Source organism: Carex rostrata, chromosome 28 (genome assembly GCF_964058835.1).
Source record: "Carex rostrata chromosome 28, lpCarRost1.2, whole genome shotgun sequence".
In the NCBI taxonomy this organism is placed as follows: Eukaryota; Viridiplantae; Streptophyta; class Magnoliopsida; order Poales; family Cyperaceae; genus Carex; species Carex rostrata.
In genome coordinates this window covers 5,755,349-5,765,916 of record NC_135945.1, presented here as the reverse complement: position 1 = coordinate 5,765,916, position 10,568 = coordinate 5,755,349, and the positions used below count along the sequence as shown (strand labels likewise).

General features: G+C 39.0%; 1 protein-coding gene across 1 annotated transcript; it reads right to left on the bottom strand.

The window, feature by feature from the left end:
• Positions 1-1,591: 1,591 nt before the first annotated feature.
• Positions 1,592-3,040, bottom strand: LOC144545682 (transcription termination factor MTERF15, mitochondrial-like). The gene has a single exon (XM_078294234.1). It carries the CDS (start codon positions 3,038-3,040, stop codon positions 1,709-1,711), a length of 1,332 nt encoding a protein of 443 aa, XP_078150360.1. The 3' UTR covers positions 1,592-1,708.
• Positions 3,041-10,568: the final 7,528 nt, after the last annotated feature.

Here is a 10,568-nt window from a genome sequence, read left to right as displayed (position 1 = left end):
ACTAGTTAAAGTACTTAAGTAGTTAATTAATTATTAGAGGACCGTTAAAAATCAGGGGGACTAATTCGGGGATAACAAACTGTCAACGAAATTAAAACACAGTACAAAAGCATGCAAAGCTAACGTTTAAAACAATCAAATTAAAACTGCAATGCGTTAAAACAACAATTCGTTAATTAATGACAAATTAATAAATTATCATTATTAGCAGACAGTTAAACTCAGTTAAACCAGTTCGGGAACGGGCTCGAATTTGGTGGCTCGGGGTACATAAACATTTCTCTATAAAATATTCATTGTTTTGACCTTTCTCTGTCTTTATAACTAGATCACAAATTGTAACAATACACTTGAATAACATTGCGTTATCATTAGAATCAAGCTGACTTTTGCCGCGAACAGAAACAGCGGATATTAGCAGAATAATTAAACACCAGAGGACCCTTCTTCTAAAGGAAACCATGATGCTCATCTCACCTTAACATCAGACAGAAACATGACTGCTTTTATAATGCAACTATGATTAAATCAAATGTAATCTTTAGATAAATATCTTTTTCAAAATTATATAATGAGAAGTAGAATAAAAGAAGCAGTTAATTAAATCAAGACATAGTGTCATGCTTATGTCTAATAATCAGATAACTGAGAAAAGGTCAACCAGCAAGTTTAGTTATTTCTGGTGTGGTATGCAACATCTTCTCTGGTAACAACAGTCGTCTCGTTTTAGAATGATGCAAACTTGCATATATTTACCCAAATAATGTACTGGTAACAAATGACTATTAAGATAATATTGCATCTCAATCAATCTCATAACACAGATACTTGCGCAGATGAAAGTTCTCGTTCTCGTTCTCGTCCCAAGGCGCCTCGGTGAAATCCAGCAGTTGCATCTCAGACAGAGGAGATGAATTGCTAGATGACATGTTTCTTTCCATTCGACCACAAAAATGGCACTGCCAGTTGTTTGCTTTGCAATCCAAGCAAGAGAAGCGATGCAAGCGAGGAGACCGGCTTATTTCACTACTGACGATAAAATTAATGGAATTGCTCCATTAGAGAAGGAAAAAAAGAATAAGGGTAAATTGGGAAATTAAATAAAGTTAAAGTTAAATATGATGGATTGCACAAACATGTGAATTTTTACAATCTTAAAGATCAAATATGTAAATACTGATTTGAAGAGGGGAATGTGTAACATTAAAACTTGTGAGAGGTTACATGAAATTCCCCCTAAAGAAAATAAGCGATGCAGAATGTGTTTGTATGAATCTTTGTATGATGTAACTTTCCTGTATTATCAGCTGCCATACTCAAGGCGCCAAATTCCCAACTTGACCTTGGAAATAGCCACATTACACAAATTCTTTATGGAGCTGGCATCAAACGTATAACCATCACTATAAGTTTCAGACATTGTTTAGTAATTCTTCAGTAACATTTCTAAGATGGTGGACATAAAAACAATTCCGTATTGATTATGTAATTGTTAGCAGGGTTGAAAATTTGATTGTTCGAGTTGGATAATATTTTTGGTTAATAGAAAATATTTGTCAGGCCAACATGCTAAAGTTAACTCGAAAGGAATGGAACTGAATATCAGTTATATATTTTGAAACAATAAGATCCAATTTTAGATGTCACTTAAAAAAATGAAAAATGAAATGGAAATGAAAATACAAAAAAAAAAAAAAAAAAAAATGAACTAGCTAGACTGAAAATCCAAAGCTACTGGAGTTTTCCCAGCACAAGCATCAATATAGGTTTGGTGGAGCCCAGGAACGGTTTCTTCATAAGGTAGAACATACTTCTCCAAAAAACGCTTCTCATTTAGATTCGTAAAAGAAGCAAAAGCATTACTAGCTGCGAGAATTCCTTTGGACTTGAGAAGTTTCAGCACAAGGCTCCGAGGGATGAGCCGCTTCTCCAAGCTATATGTGAGCAGAGATGGATTTCGGATAACATCAATCTTACTGCAACCCATTTGTTTCAACAGGAACTCCATCTTTTGGCCAATATTCTTCTCTGTTTTATCCAACACACTTGGGCATTTAGTTATCAGAAGGGTCACCTCCTCATGTGAAAGTCCCAGACTTTTTAAGTGGCAGAACCTTGCATTGACAGTGCTTTGGTTCAGGCCACCTACGACAATCAACGCATACACAAATGTATTTGATGGGGGTGAAATCCCTAACTCCTTGACCCGTTTCACATCCATCTTAAAAACTTCGGGCTTAGATGTGATCCGTCTAGGAGACGATTTAACTAGTTGGGCAATTTGACGAGCGGATAAACCGCATTGTTCTTTAAGGAATGCTATGTTGGGTATGACAGCATTATCAAGGTTTACTCCTAGAAGGTAATTACCCACTTTGAAGGCACTCAACAGTTTCTCGACAGAGCCGAGAATCCCTATCCAGAACTGAACCTTTTGCTTCAATTTGGTGTAAAGGAACATGTTTGGACAAAGTGAGAAGAGAAGGGAGATTTCAGAAGGTGAGAAACCAATCTCCTCCAGCTCGGAAATCCTGGGTTTCAAGCACTTCTCAACGTGAAGGCCAAGGAACCGCGGGTCCCGGCACGCAGCGGCTCCGATGTGGGGCTCGGCGATTCCAGCCTGCCTCATATAGCTGAGCACGGAATCGGGTTTATCTGGGCATTTGATGTGAGATATATACCTGGAGGCTCGGATTGCTTTGTCGGAGGGAAGGCCGCAAGATCCGATGAGGTATTGAACCGCAAATTGAGAAGTGGGAGATGGGGTTTCGTGGAGCGTCGGAGCGGAGAGGAAGCGATAGACGGAGGAGGTGAAGAGGGTGGCCCAGGGAGAAAGGCGGGGAGTAAGGGTTTTGCGAAAGAGGAGCATGGCATTCCCCTTAGCTGGAGCTAGGGTTTTGATGAGGATTTGGGTCCTTGGCTGGAGCTGCTGAGCAATAGAAGTTGAAGTGTGACACTGTGACTGTGTGAGAGAAAGAAAGAGTTGCACGCACTCGGTGTCTGAAGAGAAGACTAGCGTTAGTATGACAGTGGGTCCCATCGAGTCAATATTTTCATCCATACATAAGAATAATGATTTAAATGTTAAAAATGCTAGTTTACCTCTCTCCAGGACAAGGTAATTTTTTTCTGTTTGTCTGATTTAATTAATATATGAAATATTTAATCTATTAAATAAAATAACTGTCAGGAGGCTATTATAATATGCATATTTTTGTTCATGTAGGAGAAAAGGAACAGACGAGTTTTCCTTCAACTTATAAGCATTTTTATGTTTTTGTAATTTTAGTAAAGTGCAGGGGGGTTTTTGGAAAAAATTAGCGGCGATTTTTATTAATATCCCTAAAACAAATCAAAATTTTAAAAATGCCCCTGTCTCCAAATTTTTATCAAATCTGCCCTGACCGCCTGGGATTCAGGCGGCCCAAAAAAGCCCGTGAGGCGCCCCCCCATCTGGCGCTCCATACCACAAGTGAGGCGCCCCCCCATCTGGCGCCCCACTGCCCATCTAATAAACCCTAAACCCGTGAGCCCCTCCCCCTCCTCTCTGCCTCTTCTCCCCCTCCTCTCTGCCGAAAAAAACATAAAAAAAAGAGAAAAAAGAAGAAGAAAGAAGCCTTGCCGAGTCGACCCCTCTCTGCCTCGCACCACGCTCGTCACTGCCTCGCGCCTCGATTCGCTTCTCTCTCGATCGAACAAGTGAGTTTTCTTCTTTTTGATTCGATTAGGGTTTAGGGTTTCGGTTAAATGTGATTAAATGATGTAATGTGATTCGGTTTGGTTTGATTCAATGTTTAGCGTTAAATGTGAGTAATTAGTTGAATTGATTGAATTGGTCGAATTAGTTCGATTGGATTCTTGAATTAGATGGTTGAATTGCTTGATTGCTTAAATTAGATGCTTCAATTGCTTGAATTGGTTCAATTACTCGAATTGAGGATTATGATTTATGGTAAAATTGCTTGAATGTCATATGGTTCAATTTAGGGTTTATAGTTGTCAATTGTGAATTTATGGTAAAATTTAGGGTAAAATTTAGGGTTTATAGTTAAATTTAGGGTTTATGTTTGTCAATTTAGGGTTGAAATTTATGGTTCAAATGGTTGAACGGTTTAAGAATTTATTTTTTGGGTTTATGATTTAAAAATATGCATATTTATTTTTTGAAAATTATTTTTGTGATAGTTCATGAAAAATATGTATATATCAATACAAAATAATTTGAAGTAAAAGTAATTTTGTTTAAAAATGACATATATATATTTTTTATTGTAAGTAAATTGCATGTATATCTCATTTTTTTATTTTTAAAATTTAGGTCTGCAAAAATTTTGTGCGGTTTAAAATTTCAAAGAATTGCATGTATATCAAAATTGTGGACCATGCAAAAACAGTGATTTTCAATAAATCTAAAAAAAGTAAACCCAAAATAATTGCATGTAAATAAATTGCATGTGCATGTATATGCATTTTTTTTGTTTAAAAATTAATTTTGTTTTTTGTAAATTTTTTTTTTTTACAAAAAAAATGCATATACATGCAAAATTAATTTTGTAAAAAAATTGCATATACACCCAAAAAGTAAACCCAGAGTTGTATATGCATTTTTTTTTGTAAAGTTTATTTATTTTCAACAAAATTATTTTTTTTAAATCATATACATGCAATTATTTTGGGATTATATACATTCAATTCTTATTAAAAAAAATTTATATAAATTGTATGTTTTGATTAATATTTTTTGGCAAATGTAGTATGCCTAGAGTTAGACGGTGGGGAGTACGAGCTGAGCCTGCAGAGGGTGCAGATCCTGTGGATCCGAGTGGAGCTGGCACGTCCTCGGTGGATCCGACTGTAGAGGGCCCGTCGTCGTATGATGATACGACTGGTAGGGGTTTTGAGGATCCGACTGGAGCGGATCCGTCGTCTCAGGCCGATTTTCCAGATGGTGTGCATGATCCTGACACATTTAGTCCTCTTCTATGGACCCATCATGTTAAGCACCGCGTCTCATTGGCATCTCTTGAGGTATGTGATTTTCATACTTAAAAAAATGACATTCTGTTGAGTTACTAAAAAAATGCACGATTTGAGTCTGACAAATTGATAATAAATACAGGATGATGTCATGCTTACGGTGAGGCACCGCAGGTCTGAGATTCCGTACGTCCCCCATAAAGAAATGCAACGATACATCTTGAACCTCGGCTTGTATCAGCTTGCCACCATGCCGCAGAGTAGGATCGATGTGTCTCTGATGCATGGTCTAGCGGAGAGATGGCGACCTGAGACTCATACATTTCATCTCCCGGTCGGGGAGATGACAGTCACCCTTGGTGATGTGAGCGCCTTATGGGGTTTACGTATCGATGGCGACCCCATAGGTGGCATCTCAGACCATCCAGAGCTGCAGAGGATGATACCGGAGTTGTTAGGGTGTGATCCGAAGACTCTGCAGAAGAAATATAAGAAGAAGAAGGGGGAGGAGGAGGAGTTTCGTTATTCCGGGTACTGCATTTCTCTAAAGGCACTCCGGTCTCACTTCTTCCAGAATCAGATAGATGTTGATACTGATGACATTGAGGCGGTTAGGAGGTACTATTACACTCTTTAAATTAACTTAGTAGTTGCTCAACAGTCTCAATTATTTACATTGATTATTTTATATTGCAGGTATACTAGAGCATATGTGCTGGATTTGTGCGGTGCTGTCATGTTCGAGGATTCCAGCGGTGACACGGTTCCGATGATGTACCTCTCCCTGCTGAGGGACCTGGAGAAAGAATCGAGATGGAACTGGGGTGGAGCTGTCCTCGCCCACTTATACAGAGGCCTCTGTCATGCTTGTATGGTAAGTCTGTATTAATATACGTTGTTATTGAAGGATGGATAAGAAGCACCCAGATTTAATTGTAAGTTAAATTTTCAGGTCAAGAATAAACAGCTCTTTGGACCACTGCTTCTGCTTCAGCATTGGTCGTGGTCACATCTGCCCATAAACCGGCCAGTCATACCATTGCCGCATCCCGATTGGGGAGGCCCTGAGCCAGCCAGATGCCCCGCATACGCCGCTATATGGGGCAGTCATCACGATCATGAAGAGAGGGGCAGGGGGATTTCTTATGTCCGGGGTCAGCTCCAGATGCTCCGAGATGGGAATATCGATTGGTTTCCGTATCGTGCATGTAATCAGCGCAGATGGCTGAGCCCGCTGACATTAGAGCAGACACATCTATGGTATTATCGGGGACCGGTCGTCTGTTTCTGAATAGTGGAGTACCATTACCCCGATCGGGTATCCCGACAGTTTGGCTTGGATGCTTTCATCCCGGAGCACCCGTTGATGGGCAAGGATGCTACCGACAAGTTCCACAAGTAAGTACTATCTACTTAATTAATTTTTAACTTTAATATATCCATTGTTTCTCTACTTTCCAATTAATTGCACTTGCAGAACGGCGCACACTAAGGCTAAAGTCGACTGGAGCCAGCATTTCGTCATGCAGTACAACTGGGCTCGACATCCGGAGCAGCACTTATGGAGCCCGCCAGATACTACATCGTTGGGTGCTGGTCCCGGGGATCTGAGATATGCCGTATGGTACCAGAGATGGGGCATGCCGTCAGTCTACCTGACAGGCCATTATGGCGAGACCCTACGACGTAGGCTGATGGATTCATCCAGCAATTATATGCCCTGAGGTCCGATCAATGCTCGCGCGGTAAGTAAAACCGAAACATACTTTAATTTTAAATTGCAAATCCAGATTACTTACTGTAGGCATAATCATGTTGTGTGCAGCTGTTGACCGCTATGAGAGGAGTTGGACACAGCTTGGCGTGCATGGCGAAGGATACTTGGCGATATATAGGATGCCAGATGCTCGAGCACACTGCACCAATCGTGGAGACAGGCGGTTTTGAAGGCCGCCTCGTTGGCATGCTGCGCGATGCTGGGGAGAACATCAATTGGCGGGAGATACAGTCTGCACCGCGAAATCCAGATTATCAACGAGTCCCTGTCTACGGCGATGAGATGCCGCAAGCTCCTGCAGGTAATTACAAGTTAATATTAAAAGTACGACACACACAATATTCGTATTTTCGTTGAATTGTTCGTTCTAACTCAGTTAACTTCCAATTATGCAGCTGATGACTCAGGTTGGGCGTTCCACGACTGGGTGCTGAATACCCAAGGATGGGATGCTTATAAAAATAAATACGGAGTTGCAGTAGAGCTTGGCACAGTCAGTCGCCAATTATACCATTATTTGTTGCAGAGTTCTTTGTATGTAGCAAAACTAACATTATTTTAATCTAGGATGGAGCACCTCGTTGGAATGCCGATCCCATATTTAGCATAAATGAGCTGGACCCGGCAGATACAGATGCAGAGGCGTATGGCTCCCACAGACCACGATATGGAGTGTAGATGGAGCATGACTTTGAGGCTGGTGGGAGTTCATCTCAGACTGCAGATGGCTTTGTCTCTGCATTATTTGGCGCACCGCCTCCTTCCACGTATTCTGCAAGCTGGGAGCAAGATCCATGGGAGCTGCGTACACAGCCCGCCAATGCAGAGTCAGCTGCTGGATTTGATCCATGGGCAGCCAGGACAGGTACGCAGCACATGTATACGGGGGACGAGGATGAGGATATGGGGGACGATGAGGAGGATTTGGGAGAGGATGCATTACGAGATGTGAGTCCGCAGAGGCGCGTGCAGCCGCACAGGCATGGCAAGGGCGTAGCGGCTCCTAGGTTGTCTCTATCCGGAAGGAGACGAAGATGATGATTGTAGAGTTTTTGTTTATTGTGATATATTTCTGACTGTAGTATTTTGACTATGGGACTGCTGTATTATGTTGACATTACGTTTTTTTATTTTATGTTCATGTTGGTATTATGTTGTTTGCACTTTGCATTTCATTATTATAACACAGTTCAACAATACAATTAAAGTTCAACAATACAATTAAAGTTCAACAATACAATTAAAGTTCAACAATATAATTAAAAGCTTAACAGTATACTTCAAGTAATTACATTCAAACTAAGAAATTATATTCAAGTAATTACAATTTCTTCACTATTTGCGACCCACACTCCCAGCAGACCGCCTGTGACAGGGGCGGTTTGCTAGGGTCCTGACCGCCTGGGCCACGGGCGGTCCACTAGGGATGCCTATTTATTCGTTTTTTCTCTCTCTCTTATCACTCCAACATCAGTCTACCTTCCACCTCAAAGGCAGAAAGAAGGGAGAAAGCGCTCAAGGCGATTTCGGGCGATTTTCTGGGCGACTACAGCTACAGGTAATTTAAATATTTTTGGTAATTATTTTTTAAATATTTCTTTTAATTATTTTTAAAATATTTATTTCAATTATTTTTTATATATTTTCTAATTATTTTCTAATTAGCCGTTGATTACTGTACAGTTAGTATTTAATTACGCACATAATTAGCCTTCCTAATCAATTGCTGTCACTTGAAACCCTAGTTATAATGGCACCCAAAGTTGGAAAAAATAAAGGAAGAACTGAAACCGAACGCGAAGCAAAAAGAGCACTCATTAATAATTTTTGGACGGCTGAAGCCTACGCGATGAGGAATTTGGAAATATTGTTTTCACCCAAAAATAAAGAAGCATTTCTGAGCACTCTTGATCCATCAATTAGAAAAATGCTGATGGGAGGCTGGGTGGACAGGGTCCCTCCACCTGGATGGGGACAGTGCTGCTTATGTGAGCTGAACGGAGATATGGTGGATATGTTCTTCTGTTATAAATGTGGCAAAGCTGTTCATCCCAATTGCATGGACCCGCATGCAGATCTGCTGAACGACGCTCGTCTCACTACGTGGGAGTGTCCTGCGTGCGTCCGTCGGGCTGAGGAAAAAAAGGGAGCAAGCTCCTCGTCTCGTAAGGCTTAGACCCCAATTGTAAGTTGTTGTAGTATTTTATGTTTTAACTGTAACGGTTTGTATAATTGATATTTGAACTGGTTGTTGCTGTATGAATTTTATGTTACCTTTTTCTATGGACTCGATGGTACTGTATTATTTAGTAATGTATTTCAATTTTAAATTCCTGGATTTATTATGAATTTTAATCCGTTTTTCTTCACAAAATTCTTCAAATCAAAATTATAAGATCTATATAAAAAAAACAAAAAAACCATGGGGCGCCCTTAGGGATGGCGCCTCACTTGCCTTATGGGGCGCCCCAGGGGGTGGCGCCTCACAGGGTATTTTGGGCCGCCCTGGGCCCAGGCGGTCAGGGCATTTTTTAAAAAAAATTGGGAGCAGGGACATTTTTAAAATTTTGATTTGTTTTAGGGATATTAATAAAAATCGCCGAAAAATTAGGAAATCTGCATACCAACTGGGCAACTGGTACCGGAGCCTTTTGATTTTAGTAATTTTCACCTCCTGCGAGTTTTGGGTTTGTTGGCTGTGGGGTCTTTTTTTTTTTTTGTTCCTTCTTTTAATTTAGTGAAACCATAGAGTTCTGTCTCAGAGTACCAACTGATACATGGCAGAAACAAATTGATGTAATGATGTTAATTAGAATTAATTTTAAAAGTTCTCAATCGGCAGCTGATGCCAATTTTTCAAAAAAGAAAAAGATAATATGCATATTATGAATCAACTCGTACTATGGATTTATATCTTTATTTTTAAAGTATGAAAATAAACATGTATACTAAATTTTATATTTTTTTTGAAATCTTTTTACTATTTATTAGAAAGATAAAAAAAAACACCGTATTTAAATGGTCCACAATTTTCAAATTAAATAATTTCTTATCTATTAAAACAAATAGTAAAAAATGTAAAATTTGGTTGCAAATACATTTTCATACGAATCACTTTGTTCTGAAATAAAAATATTTGTTGTGATCTATAAAATAAAAAGAAAAAGAAAAAGAAAAAGAAATTGATGTCTAGATCAGTCTAGACAGTTAGTCCCACATGAGTTGTTTAAATAAGTTACAACTCGTTATATATAAATCCCAATCCTTGGATTTGTGATTTGTAAAGTGGATGTGAGGAGAAAGAGTATCCAAAAAAAAAACTTTTCTACGCAAAAGTTGGAAATTATTCAGAGAAAATTTGGAAAAATAAATTGACCGCTTAGAATTATAATTCCATCTAACCCCAAACAGACCCAAGTGTGTTTTTTTAAGTAAACAAAATTCTACCATGTTGCAGCTGCTATTTTTATTTTATTTTATTTTTTAAAAGATGAGGTTCATATCAGGCCATCTAACTATTAATATTAAAAAAAAAACCACATTTAATTTTGAATATGTGACTTCCCACCCAAAATCATAATTACAATACTTATGTTTATGGATCCTTGTTCTAATTGGAGATTTGTTGTCAGTCTCAAATCCTGGTCCTGCTATGATGATTGCAAAACTAATATATTAGGTATTGTTCATAAAATACCAGATTAACAAAGTTTTTGAACTGACAATTAATGAATCTACCTATTTAGTCAGTTATGTGAACATGTATGGGTAACAGTGTTGTTATAATTTCTTAACTGGTTGGTTAGGTCAAACA

Excerpts from the sequence above, each read along its gene's own strand:
- LOC144545682 (XM_078294234.1), bottom strand. The coding sequence starts at position 3,040 with ATGGGACCCACTGTCATACTAACGCTAGTCTTCTCTTCAGACACCGAG.